At 36.3% G+C, this 22,754-nt stretch overlaps 1 protein-coding gene across 3 annotated transcripts in view; it reads left to right on the forward strand.

Moving 5' to 3' along the window:
- Positions 1 to 22,754, forward strand: part of LOC118191610 (sodium-dependent phosphate transporter 1-A-like) — a 78,107-nt gene that overhangs the window by 10,646 nt on the left and 44,707 nt on the right. For all 3 annotated transcript variants that reach the window (XM_085809957.1, XM_035362438.2, XM_035362434.2), the window contains exon 2: positions 16,807 to 16,908. In XM_085809957.1, the coding sequence (XP_085666083.1) occupies positions 16,807 to 16,908 (102 nt within the window). The remainder of the gene's footprint in view (positions 1 to 16,806; positions 16,909 to 22,754) is intronic.

A 22,754-nucleotide genomic window follows, 5' to 3' on the forward strand; every position in this document is an offset into this window, starting at 1 on the left:
GGTATTTTCGTTCCTCCTGCTGTCTTTTCACTTTCCGGAACGGCGGCCTTGTTTGCACCTGACTCTCTGGCCCTGGGAGCGTTCTACTTGATGTATAATTTCTACTGCGATACGTTGTAGGTGGTGTTTTCCTCTTTACCAAGGTTTCTTTACGCGGTGGCTTTGCATTCATGTTTTTCTTAAATGCTGGAGTCTGAAAGTTTTCATTTCTTCTTTTTGGTACCTTCGTCTGGGTTGTAGAAGGGCTAGGTCTCTCTTCAGTTCTCTGCAGTGGAACGGTTGTCGTTATTTCTGGACCTTCTACTTCTTTTAGGCTTGAGTCCTGCAAGAAACTTTTAAGGATTTCAAAATCATTTGGATTATAGAATTTTTTCACCTGGTCGGGACTTGCTTTACAGATTTCCCCTCTCTCGTTCTTAAGGTACAATACGACTCCTTTGATTTCCTGAATTACATAGGGGCCTTCAAATTTTGGAGCTAACTTTGCAGTAAAATTGTCTGGGGCACTTGATAAAGAAAATTTCCGCTTCAATACTTTATCCCCAACTTTAAAATCTGCTTCACGGCGTTTTCTATCGTAATACACTTTTTGCTTATTTCTTGCCGTATCCGAACTTTTAAGCGCCTGATCAATAAGTTTTTGCACATCTTTCTGTTTAAAATCTTGCTCTCTTTGTTGCACAAAGAATAATTTATCTAAAGGCGTAATTAACTTTCTGCCTAAAAATAATTCTGCTGGAGTTTTTCCCGTAGTATCATGATTTGCCGTTCTTAAAGCATAAGCTAATTCATTTATGTAGCCATCCCAGCGCTTGTGATGTGTGCTCACGTAACTGCGAATTATTTTTACTATATTTTTATTAACTCTTTCTGCTATGTTAGCCTGTGGTCTATACGGAACCATTTTGATATGGCGTATGCCAAGTCCATTGCATATGTTTTCAAATATTTGACTAATGAATTGTTTTCCGTTATCGCTAATGACTTTTATCGGTGCACCGTATTTTAAAATGTATCTGTGTAAGAATGCATCTGCGACTGTTTTGGCTGACGCGCGTTTAAGTGGAACAATTTCTGTCCATTTTGAAAAATGATCTACTATTACTAAAAGAAAACGATTTTTATTTAACTCGCTCTGGGGGAAGGGACCAAGAAGATCTATGCCTAAAATTTCATTGGGAAATGTAGCGCGAATGCTATTTAAGTACCCGGCCGGGCTGTAATTAATATCATTTATTAACTGACATTGATTGCAGGACCTGACATACGCCGTTACTATTTTGTATAATTGCGGGAAATATACCGCCTCGCGTACCCTTTTTAAAGTCTTTCTGACCCCTAAATGGCCCGCTGTTTTTGCTTCGTGTAATTCCTTCAAAATGCTTAATCGAAGCGAGGCTGGGATGACTGGTTTATACTCAAGATTTTCGTTTGTTGCTTTCGTATAAAACAATAAATTATCTATTATTTCATAGTTTTTTGCTCTATTTCTTATCGCATCGATATCTGTGTGCTCGAAGCTTTCGGGGTCTTTCAAATAAGCATAGATATTTCCAAATTCAGGATCAGCTTTCAGTTCAGTAATAACCGTATCTCTAGAATCTAAAATTTTTGAAGTCAACACAGCGCATTTAAGTTCATTTCCTTCATCGTCGAGTTTTATACGAGAAAGTGCGTCAGCTACATTGTTTTCCTTACCCGGTTTATATTTTATTCTGAGATTATATTCTTGGAGTTTTAAAGCCCATCTTATTAACCTGGGCGTTAGGTTTTTCCCCGAGTAAAGTCTACCAACTGCCGCATGATCCGAAAAGACTGTTACTGGCGCTTTGCCGAAATAAACTCGAAATTTGTGTACAGCCATTAATACGGCTAATGTTTCTCTCTCTGTAGCTGTATAATTCCTTTGTGTCTGATTCAAAGTTTTACTAAAAAATGCCAGAGGATGGCTATTTTGCATAAGAACCGCCCCCACCGCATAGTCCGACGCATCTGCTGCAATTTCCAGGTTTTCGTCCCCCTCCGAGAATTTCAAAACAGGGGCATTGATGAGCGCTTCTTTTAATCTTTCAAATGCTGTATTTGCTTCCGCTGTCCACGTAAATTTACTTTTCTTTCTTTTAATTACTAAGAGTGGTTCAACAATATTATCGAAATCTTTTATGAAAGACCGATAGTATGAACATAACCCAAGGAAAGAAGAAAGTTTCTTGGCGGTGTTGGGCGGTGGGAAATTCTTGATTGCTTTTATTTTTGAATCTTGCGTTTCTATACCCTTTTGCGAAATTTTATAACCGAGATATTTAAGTTCTTTAGTTGCGAACTTGCATTTTGAGGCGTTAATTGTAAGACCGGCCTCTTTTAATAATTTACAAACTTCTTCTAGATCTGTAATGTGTTGTTCCAACGTACTACTCGTTATAATTATATCATCTAGATAGATTAAAGTTGATTTTCCTAGGACAGGCTTTAGAACAATGTCCATAGCTCTCTGGAATGTTGATGGGGCCCCACACAACCCAAAGGGCATGCGTAAAAATGCATAAGTGCCCGATTTTGTTATAAACGCGGTTTTATGTATGTCTTTGGGTCTCATAGCTATTTGATAGTAGCCAGACGTTAAGTCCAAAGTAGTCATGTATCTTGTAGATTTGATCTTTCTAATAATTTCCTCTATAACCGGCAAAGGGTAAATTGGGAATTTAGTAATACTATTTAGTTTTCTGTAATCGATAGCAAACCTCCAAGCCCTTTTATCCGAAGGAGGAAACTCGTTCTTTTTCCTACATAGTACGACTGGACTCGCGTACTCACTATTTATGGGCGTTATTATTTTATTCTTTAACATCTCCTGAATATGTTCTTCGATGATTACGTCTTTTTGTTTATCATAACGATATGGTTTAGTCCTACAAGGTTTTTCGGCAGTTAACTGTATCTGATGCGTAACTATTTGACAACTACCAGGCTTTTCTGAAAACAAGTTAGAAAAATTACTCACCACTTGCTGGATGGTTTGACTTTCATGGTCATTCAAATGGCTAAGGTCAACTTGCGGTTGTTCCACAGGTTCCACCACCCTCTGGTCCATCTCCAGCACAACAGAACTGTCTTGAAAATTCAATTTGGCCCTCGCGGCCCTTAAAAACTCCATACCTAAAATAAGAGGATTTTGCAGATTCTTCACTACAAAAATTAATACTTTGAGGCTTTCCTCTTTTACCTGTATGTTTAATGATAATTTCCCGATGCAGTGACAGGTTTTTCCTTGCGCCGCTATAATTTCGGTATTTTTGGTTTTAAATAATCGTAACCTATAAAAATTCTTTTTGAAGAATGTTTCGCTCATAAAATTACCTTCTGCTCCTGTATCGATGAGGGCTTCTACTGGTACATCGCCAACCAGGACTTGTATAATTGGTAGATGTGAGTTCTTTACGATGACCGTATTTAAATGTTTTTTGAGGGTTTTTTTAAAACTTCCGGGGTCTGGGCCCTCGCTTTCACAGGCCCCTCTACTCGTTTAAAGGTTTCCTTTCAACTTCTGCCTTCTGGGTACGCGGATGTTTATTTTCAAATTTCCTTTTTGGGCCTTGACCTTCGAGGTTCGATGAGTTAGCTTGATAGCTCTTAGCCCCATAAGAGCGGTTTGCATTTCTGGTTTGCTCATTTGAAGATTGCCTTCGGGTACTTTGAGAATACGATGCCCCTCTAGCATTTTCCGCTATTCTGCGATTTTGAAACTTCACCGCCAATTCGAAGAGCTCCTGCAATGTGCTTGGGTTTCTAATTTCGAAGTAGTCTTGAACAGCGGGTAACAATCTTGGTAAGATTATTTCAATAATCTCCGCGTCGGGTTTCTTCCCATACAGCATATCCGTCAGCTTAATTTTTCGCAGAATAAAGTCCGTCAACTCTTCTATATCCCGTTGATAGAAACTATATAGTTCGGCTTCCAGCCTTGCTCGATCTTTCACTATGGGGAAGGCCTTTACTAACGATTTTTGAAATTTTCAAATGTATATGTCTGGCTTCCAGATTCCCCTAATAAAAATTTGTCTATATTCTTCCACCATAGCGCGGCCTGTCCTCTTAGTGAAGATGTGGCGATGGCAACTTTTTGTCTTTCAGGCACAGGGTAGAGCTGAAAGTGATTTTTTAGGCCTTCTAGAAATATCGCCACCGAATTTTTTCCGTCGAAATTGACGTTTGGCTTGATTGACGCTCTCAAAGTCTGGACCAGGTATCCAAATCCTTCCAATTGGCTTGCCATTTTTTGGTGTTGTCCCGCGGCTTCCATCCGATTTTCGGCCATTTCAGTTCGATAAGAGTTCGGGCGCCAATGTAGAGTTGCGCGCCTCCAACCTGCACGCAACCAAGAGGTGACAGTTGAAACTGGAAAATAGACAGTCTTGCTAAGGGTTTAAGTCCCTTTTTATTCAACTTAAGAAATTACAATTGCGTGCTCTTGACGCTCACAAACTACGCCGACCCGGCGGTAAAATAAAAATAAGAACCTGAAAAGAAATAATAACAAGACTCTAACTACGAGGCTCTCTAAACGTAACTAACCTCACCACGTTTTAAAATACCGCTGCTAATTCAGCAAACTTTGAATATCACGTTGAACGATTAACAATTCTTCCAGGCAAGCACACAGGCCGAAACGCGGGGTTCTTCAATTTCTGGCTAACTATCTCCGCGCTCGTGAAGTAAGAACAGCAGACCTCGAACTCGTTTCCATTCTATTTAACTCAGAATACTTCCGCTGATAATTTGAATCCTTGCGCGTTCTACTAAAATTTACATACTCTGGCATTGGCAGTTCCAGGGGAAAGTAAGGCTTGACAGGAAAGATAGTTTAAAATAAATGTTAGTTAAAATAAATATAAACCCTACAAGCTTTTTAAATATTCTGTTTCTTTAAAAAATAAATTTGTATTTTCTATTTATAAGTACATTTTCAGTTTGAATATACGTTTTTGGAAACCTTATTCCAACTTCACTCAAGACGTCGTTTCAAAATTCCTTTTGTTGAAAATATACTAAAAACTCAGTAACAAAGTATGAAGATTTTTTAGTTGATAGCACGCTTAAATGAAACCAAAAATTTAATTCAAAAACTAATTTACTTAGTCGTTTATGAAAATCAAATATGAAGAATAATGCATACATACCAACAGCGTGGTGGGTAGAGCTAGTACTATAACTCGAGTCCGGAGATCGGGAATTTTGATTTCAAGGTTGTCTTTGAAATTGTTTTTCTCTCTTTCTCCTTCTATCTATATTTTTCCGCTCAAGGCTGCAATTCAAATACACAATTATATAATTCCTTAGACTTTCCTGTGAATTTTTTTTAATATTATAAAATAACATAATTTAAATTATATTACCTACATGTATGTTTCACTACCCTACTGGCATCGCTGTAGGGAAGTTGGCTATCACAGGGGAATCGTTGTAGAGAAGTTGGCTTAGGCCTCGGCTCGAATCACGAATAAGACGTAGATGGTTGTTAGAGTATAATATTTCTGCGACATGGCGGCACTTAAAATGCTGTCGAGTGGAAAGATTTCTGATGGTTAGAGAAAAGGGGTAAGAGACCTTCGCATCCGTTCATCGAAGTTAGGCAAACTCGTCATTGACCAAAATGGCCGAAGCCTTGGCTAACTCTTCCTGATCTGGCTGAGTTTCGCATTATGAGGATTAATAAATAGAAGCCATATATATGTTTCCATTTTATTTTTATATTAGTGTTCATATGTGAGCAATTATTAACTGCTTCTTTTATTTATATCGCAGAGAAGAGATTTTCGTATATCCTCGATGAAATTATTATACACAAAGTTGTGTATAAATTATTATACACAACCTCGATGAAATTATTATACACAAAGATCCCCCTTTCTTGTTAGGTTATTTTTATAACTTTTCCCGCAAAAGATATTGTGATTTAAAAATTTATAAATAAAAAATGTATTTAATGCATTATGCTTAAGACATTACTGTACATGATGCATTTGGGAATAAATAAAATTTCTGATATAAAATCCAGCTAAGAAGTTTAAAATATTTATACTGAAATTTCATGATATATATCCTGCCTTTTATCTCAACATATGGCATATGTTTATCTTAAATACACAGTTTCGGCTGACAATCAATCTCATATAATGAAAAACATAATAAATATTATGGAGCTATTGAGTCTTTCATTACAATTGCTCCGTACATTTTTAGTACCAGCTATTTTTAAACCACTGATGTGATCAACGATTGTTCTTTTGTTTTACGTAAAAGAGTACAAATGCATGCTACAGAAATCTTAAGTCTAAAAATTATTAACTTGTTCTGCTTATATTTCACAATTTATAACCAGGATAAAAATTTACAGAAATCGAATTCAGATATCTCAAGAATATTCCGTCAAGCGGTTACCTGGAAGAAATAAATTCAAATGATTTCTGAACACAGTCTGGACAGTCGTCTGAATGCGGATGTGTTGCAGAGATTTTTTTCTTCCCAACGACAGATTGCATTTATACCGCACTAGTGGAAGCGGGGGCTTAACAAGAATAAACACCAGATGCGTTTGCCCTTAAGGGCCCCAAGGTTTTGCCACATCAGGGATAGAATGACCATCTATCTTACCTAGATAATAATCCAGAATCAGAATCGCTAAGGTCAGTGTAGTTGAGTTAATTTCGTAACTTCCTTTTTAAATGACATTTACAGTTTTTATTGCTTCCGTTTTATTAGGTACTCCTTTCTCTGGTTTGAGGTTTCTAGAGTGCACTTTGATCACTGCATTTTCTAATACGTTTACTGTTTGTTCACAGTATATTTCCAGTTTGGAGTTTGTTCTTCTGTTACTAATAAAGATATCTTTTTATAAAAGCTTTTACAGTAAAAGACCGACTATAAGACATTTAACAAGCCGGAAAGCTCAAATAAGCGGAATATTTAAGAATTTTAGAAAAACATTTTCTCCTGAAAAATTTAGTAAATGAGAGATTTGTAATGCCGTTATAGGGATCATAATATTATTAGCACATAAACATTATTGCCAAACAGTGTGATTTTGCGCCAAAATGAATAAACATGAACTCACAACACAATCATATGAAGCTCTTTTTGGTTTAAATCTGATTAATTCTCGATAAGCCGGTTTAAGTTTTGGAACGAAGGATATAAGTTCAATTTTGAAATACGAGGAAAACGTATTTGGACATTAGGGTCTGTCTGAAGTGGATTATTTTCAAAGTTACAGGATCCGGGCATCAAAAAATGCCCATACGCGACTTTGAAAGTGGATAAAAAACAGCGATGTAATGTGAAACATTATCATAAGTGATTTAAGTTTTTAATATGCTATATCTATAATTTAAATCTCTTTATTATCTAACTAAATAAAGAACGATCTGTTCGTTTAACTTTTATGAGAATCGGTTGGAGACATCTCCGTCACATTTCATATTTGTCGGGATTTCATAATAACCGAAATACATCGGCTTTTTATAATTGAAATGATCCCCCCCCGAAAAAAACAATTTACACAATCTTGAAAGTAGTCTTTTAATATACAAGTCGGTAAGAAATAAAATGTTTGTTTTTATGAACTTAGAGTAGACATTTTCCCTTTTGATTTGGCTTTATAAGTCGAATTCCGTTTTTTCATGTGCTTGGCTATACAGAATATTCGTATGTCCGCAATTCGGTATTGCCTGAGTTTTCTGGATACTCGAGCTTTTATGTACTTTTATTTATCAGTCATATAGACTGGTTTATAGAAAAGCATTATGAATAGAAGTTTTTGCGAAAATAAATCGAGAAAAGGAAACAATGTCTTATAGAATATGACTTAGAAAGAAGCAATTATAAATGTTGTATAACGAATACTGACTGTGCAAATTACAACAGTGAAAAATACAGTAATATGAAAATATTGCTCGATAGTAATAATCACAGGACTATAGACGTTTTTTGAAACATTTTCTAATATTGTGATAACTTGAGAATAAAGATGGAAGCAAAATTAAAATTTTAATACTGGCAGGAAATGATAATGAGGCAATATTCATACGCCTTTTCATATTTGATTAATTATTTAACTGGCTCATAAAAGTTATTACTTATCTCTTCTTTGTTCTTAAAAGAGATCAGTATTAATATATTGGTAACGCCATTTACCGTGTTTCAGTCGCGAGAAGAAGACATACCAGGGATCGACAAAATGAATAATCGTGGAAATAAGTGCACATTGTAAATACACTGAAGAGTTAAAGCATTACGGCCACCTACTCAATAACGCGTTGCCGATCTTTGGCCTGCAAAAGAGCTGCAATTCACCTTAGCATGGATATCACAAGTTCTTGGCATATGACTGAAGACAGGTTGTACCAAATTTCTAAGCAGCGATCACGCAAAGTTGAGATATTCCGACATGGTGACGTTTGAGCTCTGAACTGCCCCTCCAGGACATCCCAAAAGTGGTCTATCGAGATAAGCGAGTTAGGTGGCCAGAACATTAAAAGGAATTCATCTTTATGCTCCTCGACCCACGCCAACACTATTCGAGCCTTGTGACATGGGACATTGTGCCGCTATAAAATTCCATTTCCATTTGCAAAGACAGACGGCATGTAAGAGTGCAACTGATCCGCAATTATATTCAGATAGTCCGCAGCTTTTGTGGTCTGTTCTACTACAACTAAGGATCCCACAGCTGCCCATTAGATCGTCTCCTAAAGCTTTATATCGCCACTACCAGCCTTGTATGACCTTCTTTACAGGGGGGGAGCAACTGTGCGGCTGGAAGACGGCGTACTGTGACCCGACCATCGACGTGATGAATGAGAAATAGTGATTGATCCGACAAGGGAACTGTCTTCATGGTCCAGCATCCATGGTCCAGCATAGATGTTTCCGGGCCAACTTTCTTTCTTTTATTCCACCGACAACAAGGCAGCCGTTCCACTGAGAAAGTTAGCATATCGGCCGGATGGCCCCTCTGATGGAATTAACTTTTACAAAAGTTCCTGGATTGCAGTATTCCCAGACCCCTGTTTGTCGAAGGGAGAAGTAAACTGGTGTGTTCCAGTTCTTTCAAATCTCCAAGTGCATTAATTATGAATATGGACAATTTACAGAGTGATGGATAAAAAAGTAAAAATAATACATTAAATAAGGCAACATACTCAATTCAAGGTTGGTCAACTATAAATAAGTATAGAAAAGAACAAAAAAAGCTAACTTAAAATAAAATACATTAACTACAGTTACAGAACATGCAGGGGCTGTGCTGGCGACGAGGATGACAGTTGAAAATTGCTCCAGCCTGTCTGAGATTAACGCAAATCGTATAAGCGTTTCAAAACATAACGATTTTTCGAAGTAACTTTGGCCCATGCATGGATATGATACTGGGTACACTGTAGGCGTAGTTGACAATGGCACTTGGTCAACAGACTTACACCAGGTGGGACGTCTGCTGCGTAGTTCCATAGCCAACAGTGTCTACTGAACTGTGTGTTCCAAAGCACTTTTGCACTTGGATCTGCACTGTATTGGGCTGTCAGCTGAGTCACTGTCTGACGCCGATTTTGCTGTACCAAGCGGGACAGTCTCCGGCGTACTTTTTCTTTGGCGCGTGGACGTTCAACAACTTGGCGTATACGGATGGTTTCTCTTTCATTTATCCACTTTTCATAAATACTAACAAATGCAGATCGTGAATAACCTACCAGTCATGCAGTTTTGGAGACACTCTTTGCGAATTTTCGGGCCATTACAATCTGTCCTCTATCAAATTCCGTTAGATCAGCATCCTTTCCTATCACTCCAAAACGTAAATGCAAGAATGATAACTTAACTTCTCCTGCAGCAGTTAAATACCATTATGGCTTAATTACAATCCCTCCACGTCATCCAGACGAGTTCATTGAAAAATGTGGGAATGGCTATAATATTTTGACTCGTCAGTGTAAGCTGTAGCATTTTATTTAAGTTGGCTAATAGTTAAGTTTACATTGATTCTTTACTTCATTCCTCGTTTTGTCACATATTCGCTCAGGCTTGAGAGTTATGCGAAATTTGGCGTAGATAGAATGAGAAGCGGAATCGTAACCCGTATGACTGACAGTAGAGATCTAGCTGTTTTCCCGCTGTTGCTTGCTAATGGAAAGCAAGCAGCTGATCAGCACAGACGAGAACGTCTGTCATCGACACAGTTGTCAAATATTGTAAATTAGTTGAGCTTTGTCTGTTCGGCCTAGTTAGTTCGTAGCTTGGCGTAGATTTACTGGAAATGTAAGCCAGTTATTACTGTAAATTTTAGCAAGTTTCTGTGTCAAGAAAACTTCAATTTTGCGTTTTGTTATTTTAAGTTAAACTCACCGGCTGTATAAAAATTAAGTGTAACATTTTGTAGATAAATTTAACATAAATCCACAGACAGAGCTCTGCAAAGAAGATAACTTCCAATAGACAGGGTTTTGGAAAGAAGATAACTCACCGACGAGTAAAGGTAACTTTTAAGGGTGAGCGGAGCAGAAGTAATTAGGTAGCTAGACTCCTTATAAGTTATAATGCAACTGATCCACTGATGCACCTTATTTTATCTGAAATTGTTTTGCAATATAACGAAAATGTTTGATTTATATTTGTGTTTATGCCATTTTATAAAAAGAAAGGAATCCGTACTTAAGTTTTAGACGCTTTGCCTGCTTTCCTCTCGAATGATGTACTCTTGAAAGAATAAGTAACTTCTTTCATTCTTTTCTGTTAATGTTACTCTTTAAAATTTATACAAGAACCTAAAGATTCAAGCGACTTCAGAATTCCAGTCATATAACTTTTCCATGGAGTCTGGATACTAGCTCAAATATTTTCTAAACCTAATTCATACTTTTAAAGTAGTTACTTAACTTTAATTTACTGTATGCGCCATATGAGTATTCCTAATTTAGTTCTTTTTTAGAAAATATGCAAGCTTTATATGAAAGTAATAAAAATTATCTAATATATCAAATCATCTTCTGAAAATAATATTTCCCACTGAATAGTTTGCCGTGCCTTAAAAGCATGGAAAAGAGACGATCTTGTGGTTTTGGATTTCTCAACAGTCATACATCTATTACTTCTTAAAAGCATGCTCTTACTTCTTAAAGCAATATAAAACTACTTTCTCTTAAAGCTCGTTTTTTTTTTCAGCATTTCGTATAAAACTCTTAGACGAAAGAACCTGCTCTAGTAGAAAGAAAACATTTTAGTTTTCCCCCCACTCTCTCTTTCAGCCAGAGTGCGTTTCCTTCCTCAGTTCTTGCGACGGGAAACGAGACAGTGGAAAAACACTGCAAAATATCTTATGTCTGTAATTTTATATTCAAGATTATATATTCAAAATATTATTTTAGACTATAATGAAAAATATCAGAATAGCGATATTGTATTATAGTGAGTCACTGTGAGCTTTAATATTACTATTCCGAAATTTAAATTTTATGAACATGTGTCTCAGTGTTTTTATAGTTACCTGTTTTGAAGTACAAGAGATTACTTTGTACTAAATCAAGAAGATACTTCCTCTACAGCTTTAAAATACTTCTTTTTTATGAGATGGTTTTTCGGCTTATGATAGGGCTACGTCCAGTTAAAGCCATTATCAGTTGAAAGTATACCAAGTTGAAAATGCGCTCAATTTACTAAATATCATAGCTCAGTCTACTTACTCTATTTTAAATGTATTAAATGCAATCATAAAACTTAAATTATTTTACAGGTGGGCGAACTGATTTAACTCAAAGCCTTTATTTAACTATTCACGTAGCATATTCAGTGCTGTACTAAAGGGTAAAACACTGCAATTGTATTGTTCTATAGATATGCACATAGCATTAATGAACAACAGCAAACTTAACCTTAATGCTCGATATTTTAAATAACTGATAGATGGGGGAAGGTACAAAAAATCATAAATTTCTCTATTTTTCTGATGAGGTTGAATAATAAATTCTAGAAATTAATGCGGTTTCAATGTTTGTTGAACGAGTAGGTCATAATCCCAAGTGGTAAATCTGTAAAATAGTGTAAATATTTTATTCTCAATTTTCATCGTATTTTATCTACTACTAGTGTATGTAAAGACTGTGCCCTTTACAAAGCTTTGGACTATGTTTGTTTAAGAAAGGATTTTATGTTTGGCATAGCCAAATGGACTTTGTGCACGATTTACAAAAAAATTTTTGAAATTACTTAATGTGCTACTAGTGTATCGCTTCGACTTACTTAGAAAATTTTCTGCAATCATTTCCCAATCTCTGATTGGACCACATGATCTCCCGCCCACTTCTGCTAATTCTGTTAGAATTAACTACTCAAATGCTAATTTCTACTTGTACTAATTAACTCGAGTTTTACTTTACTCCCTCAGACGAACTGTTAACAATTTTTATATATAATATTTTGAAAATTAGTTATTATTTTCGATTAATGTGATCTTATGCAAATGCAAGTTCAGACCAATGATATTGCGACGCTCAGTCACGTGATTTGTAATTTCTCTCTCGTATCGGCTGCTCAGTTAGGTACTCTCAATTAGCCAACTCATGCATTGCTCCTAGTACCTACTCAAGCATTTCTGCAAAACTTAATTCAAGTTTAATCTGCATAAAAGTTGATTTTGGACTTAGCTCAACTTACTGCCCTGCCGGATGACTTGCCACTTAGACCATTTTTGCCTTTGGGCGCGCTGCTCATGCATCCCTGATTTAAATAAAAAATTTATGAGCGGCTAATGGCCTACCTGAGATATTAGTAAAAATTCTTAGTAGTTGGAACTAAAAATGAAACTGACAATTCAAGATTCTTGAACGAGTAGCAGGCAAAACGTTGTTCACGACTATTCTGAACATACAATTTGCTTCTTCTCATCATTAAGTTGTAGAGACATTAGGTATTTTTTGGAAGCAGGCAAGAACGCCTTCGCCGAGAATCGAACCGCAGACCTCTCAATTACGCGCTGAGCGTGCAGATCACTACACCACGAAGGCTCGTTAAGAAGGCGGGGGAAATACCTTGTAAGATTCTGTGTTGTGTACTTTTAAGTTACAGTTGAAGTTGAAGAATCTTAAGAACTGATCAGCGAATAATCGCTTGAATTCGTGAGATACAGACAACACGTAAGAAAAGTGAAATTACCCTTTATTATTGCAATGAGGTTTAACAGAACTCCGTCTTGGAGTTTTACAGTAAAGCCGCCACTCCGGCTTAAACTTAGGAAAGTAAGAAATAAAAATCACGCTAGGAAAGTTGGAGAAATACCTTATATACTCCCCTTTTTAAAGGGCAAGTAGGGTTTTAGGGGACCTAGTCGCCAAATCCTGGGTGGGGAGAAATCACCATCCGCCACCATTCTAGTTCGGACGCCACTGTAGAGACATTAGGTATATTTTTTGAAGCAGGAAAGATGAAAAAAAGCAACCGCCTTCGCCGGGAATCGAACCACGGACTTCTGGAATACCGGCCCAGTGTGCAAACCACTATACCACGAAGGCACGCTAGAAAGGCGGGAGAAATACCTTATATACTCCCCCTTTTAAAGGGCGACTGGGGTTTTTAAGGCACCTAGTCGTCAAATCCTGGGCGAGAAGAGTCATTATCCAACACCCTTTTAGTTCGGGCGCCATTGCAGAGACATGAGGTATTATTTTGAAGCAGAAGTGATGAAAAATTAGCAATGCCTTCGCCGGGAATCGAGCCACGACCTCTGGAATACCGGCCCAGCGTGCAGAACCACTACACCACGAAGACACGTTAGGAAAATGGGAGAAATACCTTATACCACAACTGCATTTTACAATGATTATTTTTCAATTTCTAAATAGAAATATAAAAAATCTGAACAATTTTATATTACGCCCAAAGGAGCGTTTTTTTTAACGTTTTGTCTGTTAACTTTATTTATTAAATATCATGTTCTTCGCACATAAACCATAAAATTCAATTCAACAGCAATATCACAAAATATTTAAAAGAGCATATCTTTACAATTTCTGATACACAGTCTCCCGCGTTGGAGATAAAATGTTTTTTTTTTTTTTTTTCGTACAGTGTTGCCATTTCTCTCTTTGAAATCGCTAAGTTCTTAATAAAAATTCATTAAACTATTACAAAATATGAAATCGATAATAAACAGATTCTAAATTAGGAACATATTCAGTGGAGGATTCCGTTATTCAAATTTTTATGGCTCTGTATACCGTTGTTTTATCACAATGTGGGAAACATACACACGTTTACGCAGATTTTTCTTTATTTAATTTCTTTAAATATAACACAGGGCGATAATATTTGGTGGCAATTATTTGAAAAGTGAAACGGACATTTACATTTTCAACCCAAAATGCCAAACCAAAGTTAAGAGCCCTTCGGGGCTAAAAAGAAAGAAAGAAAATTTGATTGATTTCAGATTTTATTTTGCATCCAACAGGGCGTTTTTTTTTTTTTTTTTTTTTTTTTTTTTTTTTTTTTTTTTTTTTAACGATTGGTGTGTTACCTTTATTTGTATCATAATATTTGCACTTAAAACACAAAAAAATTCAATTCTACAGCGACATCGCAAAATATTTAAAAATAGCAAAACAGCATACCTTTAGATTTTCCGATACACAGTCTCACGCACTGAAGATTAAAATGTTGTTTTTTCGTACAGTGTTGCCATTGCTTGCTTAGAAATTATTGAGCTTGTTAATCAAAATTCGTTAAAGTTTTGAAATACTTTAATAGATAATAAAACAAATTGAAATTCAAAATTCGGGCTTCCAAGTGATCATGTTCGGTTGGAAGACTACGTTATTCAAAATTTGATCTCTCTAGGTATATTGTTTTTTCACATTTTGAGAAACATTCATGCAGATTCTTCATTACTTAGTTTCTTTAAATATAATACACGGCGATAATATTTGGTGGGAACAGTTTGAAAAGTGAATCGATGCAAAATGCCGTTTTGAAATTAATAGCCCTGCTGGGCTAACGCCCTTTGGGCTAAAAAATATTTTGCCATTTGCCCAACCTATTGGACATTTGGATTAAATATGCGCACATAAAAATATTAAGTTAAAAATTGGTTACTACTCATTACTACCCTGATATCATAAAAAATTTATCTAACTCTTGCGAAAACACGGGGAATGTCGTGAAGGTGTATGAGCACAGAAATCGCCGAAAACTCCTCCAGCGCTTATATCGACTCCCCAATCACAGCTTTTCAGCCACGCACGCGTATGTACGCTTACGTCTTCGACGGTCAATATTTGCATAATTCATCGGCGGTCTACTTATTACCTTTGGCTCAATAATTTGCATAATTTGCAAATTCTCTTAATTTTGCACACGAATGTATTTAAAACTTTAAATTCCTTCAAACGTTAAGTGTTCCGATAAATTTGACCCAAACATTCCTCAGTGTTCTATGTAAAGTTTCATGTAAAGCATTTTTTCAAATAGAAATTTTCATCCAATAATTAAAACATCTTAGTTTTAAAAAAATGAAATCACGGTTTGTTACATTAAAAGCGAAATGCTGTGAAAGATAAGTGCAATCAAAGCCATATTTATTACATAGATAACTTATAGTACAAATGCGAAGTAATTACAATTATAACTCTATTCAACTTGATTATAAAGAACTTTGCATCTCATGTAACCACTATGAGAGGAAATAGCTGCTGCTACGCGATATGACTCTAATATCTCTAATAGCGTAGAAGAGAAGACATTTCAGATGTCTGTTTTTGAGTATGTCAGTGTGTCTGCTTCGATTAATTGCCAATATTCATCTGTAGCTGCAAATGGTTAATGGTGCGTCAGTCGTTGTTCAGTCATGGATAAAATGTCTTTGATCCGCGTATAAACGCGATGAATGCGAGGAAGTAGAAAAAAAAAGGACATGGTGACCATCTTGGAGTTCTCTGACTTCCTATGCCATAGGTGGTTGCGCAATATTTGTTGGAAACTAGATTCCCCCTAGGTCAGATCTAGAAATTAAAAAAGTTACATCTCAAAAACGTGCTATTGACTGTTCAATGTACTGGGAATGTGTAGTAAGCGCAAGTAGAATTGGAATTCATTGACCCTGGTTAACGTATCTGCGGATAATGTACTCGAATGGCGATACGTAATGCAGGGCTTATTTAGTCTATCTCTTTGGACCCACTAGACAGTGATGTAAACAGGACTTTGCCTGAAAAGACATTTTATGCCATTTGTTCCTCCAACCCCGTTCTTCTATCCCGAAACCGCAAATTGTTATAGTAGCTAGTCATAACAGAATAGCAATAGGACCTTTGCATATTAGTAGTAGGACGTTCGAGACTGATCGCTATGAAACACTCCCCTAAGTTTTGAGCTAGGATTTGTGGTGGGGCTGTACAATCCGTAGTACAGCCGTATGTATAAAAACGGCTGACTACCCTCTGGTTCAGCAGAATGATGATGCATTTGTATTCACCTACGCTGATAACTTTGTCCCTCTTTATAACCCACCTACTCATCATTCACATCACTGCGTTCATATTTGTTTCAGTACAAACACCTGTTTCATAATAATTGGTAGCAATGGTACACTGTAATTATTGTCTGATTAAAGCACTTAAAAAATGCTCCCTAAAATGACGCCGAACATGTATTGTCCTTACCTTTTTCATATCAACTTTGTTACACATAAGATAAACACATAAGGAAATCACATTTTTCAAGTGTTACAGAAATATATTCATAGATGGAAATTACAATTTGTCTTTTTTTCAGGTTTTAAGGTTTCTGATACTGTGAGGAAAGATATATTCGACGTAAGCATGTATGATGATGAACAAAAGCTTCTCATGATGGGCAATATGGCAGCTCTCGCTGGTGAGAAATTTTGACAGTACATTTGTCATAACTTTGTCTCAAGCTAAACAAATGCCATGTACCTCAAAAAAGAACTTCTTTATATCTATAAGAAGAGCTTAGGTGTATTTTAAGTTGCCAAATTTTGATAATAAGAAAAGAAATTTCTCTTTGATAATTGATAAATTATATTTTAAGTATTCTATTTTTTAGGAGTTTTAATTCGGATATTGTATCTGTAAACACTCTACATTTTCTATACAGGTAATACACTTTTTTCCAACATTTGATAGCTTTCCTCAATGTAAAATGTTTTTATTTACTCTTTTTTGAGGCGTAGTTCACCATCAGTAGGTCCACTTCAGCTGATGCTCCATAGTGACCGCTGTAAAGCACGGATAACATTCCTTCGACTCTAATGGATTTACTGTAATGTTGTAATGGATCCCCCGCAGTTTTTCTTTTGTTTTGGAGAAGATATCACAGTCATACAAATTCATATTTGGCCAGTATGGAAAGTTTTCCAGTACCACCCATTGCCATAGCTGTAGGAAATCCATGAAAGCAGTCGCATTATGACACAGCACATTGTCATGGAGGATGATGTGATTCACCACCAACAAGTATCGTTGTTTGTTCTTGACTCAGATAGTACCTTAGGTAACGCATCCCATCATCCTCCATAAAATACGCTGCGGTGTCGTACGGGTCATACTCGTAATTTGAGCTCTACCACTGATCTCCTGCGACGACAGCGAAGCGAGGTGCTAGAATTTCTGCCATACTTTCCCAATATCTGTCAGTATGATTATGAACTCTTTTCTTAAATGAAAGAACCTCTACAAAAAAATCCGTTTCAACATTACAGTAGAAAGAAAGACGTTTGTGCTTTAGGGCGGTTGCTGCGGAGCATCAACGAAAGTGGACGTGCTTATGGTGCATTATGCCTTTCAGTAATTTGTCATAAAGTGAAAGATATGGCAGGCGATTGCATTAAGCGACTGTGAGTGTTTGTACCTGTGGTAATAAATGATTATATGCTACCGAGCGGTTGCAGCTGCTTTGTGTTCAACCTCGGTAATATGCTATGAACAGAAAAAGATCGAAATATTAAGAAATATATATAAATTAAAACTTAATTAAAAATAGCAAGGTATAGAAATGCTTGCAGTTTATAGCTCTACAAAATTTCTTAGGCTTCGTTATAATTCTCAGATTTTTTTTCTAATTGCAATCTATAACGTACACAACAAACAGACATAGGAATTTTTTAATTAACGTGTCACACAGGAAGCTAGAAACTTCTTATCTCTGTAATTCTTCGTATAAAGTAACACTTAATTCCCCTTAATACGTTAACTCTCTTCCTGGAAATTAGTGGTAATTTACTTACATTTTCATGTATGTACTGTTCTACCTTATTTTTATGTATGTACTATTGGGTTTCTTTTTAAAATGTACAATTTTAATACGTACCATTAAAATTTTTTAATTTCTTTTAAGTTTATTGCATGTTTTTAATATCTTTAACACAGTCCTCTTAAATATTAACATTTCCCATTTCAAGTTGCCAGTAGTTTTACATTTCTTTTCCTAGCACATAGTCATAAATAAAAAATTAATAACTAAGTATATACAACATGCTGTCTAAATTATAATACAATCATGTATGTATAATTTAGACAGCAATAAAAATAAATGTCATGATAAAATGCTGCGAAATTAATGTGAATGTGGATGAAAACAAGTTTAAATTTAATCTAAAGTTAGTCGTAAGCTTTATGTAAAGGAATTTTATATATATAATGCATATTAATTAATCTCAGGTAGGAAATTAATCCTAGAATTACACGTATAAATTAAAGACAGGTTAGCGCATAAGTGAAGCATAAAGCAAAATAAGTTGATAATCCTTACGGTTGTTTTCAAATAGCAGCCAAAAAGAATTAACGAACGAAGCCACATACCTTACATCATACATACCGAATACATTAATCAAGATGTAAGGTATGCTCAACGGAGCCGCATACCTTACATCTTGATTAATAATAAATAATTTATATAAAATTCCATTCATTATAAATTTAGTTTATGCAAATTTAAAAATTTTGCTTTAAGTTTATTTGGTTTTAGAAATATACACGGATATACACTACCCGACACTGAAAATTCAACATCAAGAAGGAATGGCCAGAAAGTGATGAAACTCGGCAAACAGAGACAGACAGCAACGAACAATAAGTGATCGTTATTTTGAAATGTTATGCATAATACAGAGCTAGAACAGCGTTGGCTCAGTATGTTGTAGGACCACCTTGGATGGCGACACGCGAAGACACACGTCTAGGTAACACAGTGAGACTACGGATGGTGTCCTGAGGAATGGCTCTCCATGCTCTGACAACCATTTTCCACAGGTCGTCTTCTAAACACGCAAAGGCAAGAAGATCAAGAGAGAACGGTGGCCAGGGAAGCATCTGTACACCTTGTAGAGCACGTTGGCTTATGCGAGCAGTGTGTGGGCGGAAGTTATCCTGCTGATTAAGGGCACTGAACATTCTCTGATGGTAGGACAGTGTCACCGGCCGCAGAGCATCATACACGAATTGTTGGGCCGTCATAGTGCCCTGAATACGAAGTAGAGATGACTTGGAATCGTACACAATTGCGCCCCAAAGCATAATGCCGCGTTGTCGTGTGGTGGGGCGTTCCAAAATTGTTGCCGGATTGAACCTGTCTTCACATCGACGTCACACTCATATGCTGTGACTATCATTGAAGAAACAGAAGCGTGACTCATCTGAGAACACGATCCTGTGCCATTCCGTCGCTCACATCGCTCGAGACCGTTGGTGCTTATGATGTGGGGTCAATAGTAGTCTTCTTAACGGACATCACGAGTACAAGCCACTAACCACCAGTCGACGACAGATGGTTTTGGTCGATGTGGGAACATCCAGGCTGTTTTGAACATGCTGCAGAATGAAGATAGAAGTGGCTTGCGGGTGGATGCGTCGCTTGTCGTAGGATGTGTCGATCCACGCGCACTGACGTCAATCTGGCTGCACCAGCACCCCTCGAACTTGCCGCATGTCCTTCTTCCGACTATCGTCGCCACAGCCGGAGCACTGTGGACGCGTCTAGGTGTGTGTCAGCTGAGATTTGCCGTACAGACCAACCTGCCTTTCTCAGTCCGATCAGCATGCCCCTCGTAAAATCGTCAGTCTACTGAAACTGCCTTTGTTGACGAAGGCATGGCATTCTCTGCTATCACACTCGTCCTCTGAGAGAAGAAGAAATTTTCTACAGTGATTTCCCTGGCGGAAATAACGGCACCAAAACTGAACATTCTGCACGTTCCTTCTCTTATATAGTCTTCAACGTGCGCTGGAGAGCTGCGTATTTAACATTATTCGCATAACTCGGTGACGTGCGTATAAACTGAAATTTGCATAATTTTGGGGACAATCCTTCTTGGAGTTGCATTTTCAATATCAGGTAGTATAAATCGAAAACGTTTATAAGGTATTTTCTTCTTTCTTCCAGCATGCCTTCGAGGTGTAACGGTGCCATCGGCGCGTATTCGAGAGATCCTGGGGAGGGCATTGTCATTTTAAATGTCTCCTCCATCAAAATAGCCTATGGCTCTACAAGATAATTAATTATTAGGATTAGATAAGAATTATCAACTTATTTTGTTTTTCTTTTATGTATTGATTATCTCTAATCTATCTGTAAACTTTCTTTAAATTAGGTAGCTTACCAATATTTTTAGATAAAATTCAAATTTGTCCTCTTTAGACTTGAGACTGCTTTTATAAAACTTTCTGCACTTTAATGTGCAGAAGTTCATATTAAAAAACCTCTTATTTGAATTTTAAAAATTGACATACATCTTAATTTAATTTAACTTAGTGTAAACCTGGTAATAGATAACAGATGTTGGATCAATGCTATTTAAGAAGAAAATTCTCTAGCCAGATTTTCAAACACCATGAAAACCATACTTTAATGTTTCCTTTATTGTCTATGAACTAGGTAATAATTTTCTAAAGTTACTAAATTAAATTTTTGCTCTTAGTTAATTTAATGCTAAGTTCGGCAAAGTGCAATATCATTATTCTTAAATACAAGGTGATTATAATTAAAATTCACAATTCCAAATACCCTGAAATGAGAACCACGCTAAGAATATATTGAAATTTTGTTTGAATATTCTTGAATCAATGGAATTATGCTGGTGAAAGAAAAAAAAAACTAGAAATTTATAGTTACATGTCACTGTGATGCATACCGATGACATCAAAGAATGCAATTTACTTATATGTGAAACGCGCGCAACTTAAACATTTTGCAGTAAAAATCAAATTTTGCAGTTACAGGCTTTCCATCCCTCGTAAAAATATGAATTATTCTATTGCAAATATTGTGCCATTGAAAACGCGAGTTCTTCTTTTAAAATTGCTTTATCAGCATTACATTCTCTGAGGAAGTTTAGAACATTGAAGAGTTTAGAGCTGATCTAATGTCTGTAAAAGGTCTGCATAAAATGAGTTTAAAATCTAAAGACTGCCTATTTAGACAACAGAAATGACAGGAAATTTAAGGTACCCTAGCAGCAGACGTACTAATTACAAAGTTACAAGAAGACAGTAACATTCATTTATCTAGCAGCATTGGCCGATTATTAGCCAGACCTTCGAATACCGTACGAAAAGTTTTAAAATGCGTTCTGAAATATGATTCTTCGTAAATTTCCCGTGCTTAAATGGTATTTCTTACCTTTGTACAAGAATGACAGCTTCAATTTCTTATTCATCCATACTCCTTGTGGTCGACCACGAAGTATTTTATATACACCAAAAGAAACATATTTCTATTTTTCACAATCTTGTTGATATGAAAAACTAGAGAACCTACGCAATTAAAAATCCACATGGTTTACGTCATGTGGCTTTTCGCTTCCCAGTGGTTAATAGTAGCAAGAGCATTTACTACAGCATTTACTACCGGTCCTTCCTTTTTTGAACAAATCTGTTCTGAAGACTCCATCACCTGCTCTATCAATGGCCATTGAAATGGATCCTTTCTGAACGAACCTCTTATACTAAAAATATCAGAATCAGTGTCTAGATATCACTATTTTCATGTAAGACTAACTCCACCGTTTATTTCTTAGGTAGGAAAATAGCCATGTCAAAAATTGCAGGCACATACAGCCTAAGAATTAGTATAATGTATGAAAGTATAGTGTAGTACTGTAGATTATATAACGTAACAAGCAGCATTTACTAAATACAGTATGTGAGTCTGTATAGAGTCCTAACTTGTGTAATGCTAACTTAAATGTTCTGCAGCGTCTACTAGACTAGATAGTGATCTCTCCGTTTGTCGAACTACGGAATACCTATGAAGGTTTTAAGTAAATTATTTTATTAAAGTTTGAACTGAAGAGAAGACACAACTTTTGCGTAAGTTCAAACTCCGCCATTTGCAAGTACTAAAATAGAAGAAAATTGTCTTTCCAATTTAAAATGGATTCATAGACTGGGATTACAAATTTTTCCGCACAACTAAGCGCTGGCTAAAATCTCGTAATGGGGCGGTTTAACTTCAGTTATCAATATGGCTAATGTCGGAATACTGCTATGTTGAGCTGAACGACAGAAATTAAAGTAGTGGGAGTCGCTGCCAATAGCCCTACCTTTAAGATATTCAAAACTCTTTCCTTAAATAGTCTTAACTCATTTGAATCCTGGCGGGGTTAATGAAAAGGAAAAGAAGTAATACAAATCCAAATCATAAGAAAATGGGTCAATTAACATAAAATGCCTTATCAAATTTCTGCACGATTGCAAGAGTAGTGT

Source organism: Stegodyphus dumicola, chromosome X2 (genome assembly GCF_044657685.1).
Source record: "Stegodyphus dumicola isolate Sdum_Otavi_A_Nest chromosome X2, ASM4465768v1".
Lineage (NCBI taxonomy): Eukaryota > Metazoa > Arthropoda > Arachnida > Araneae > Eresidae > Stegodyphus > Stegodyphus dumicola.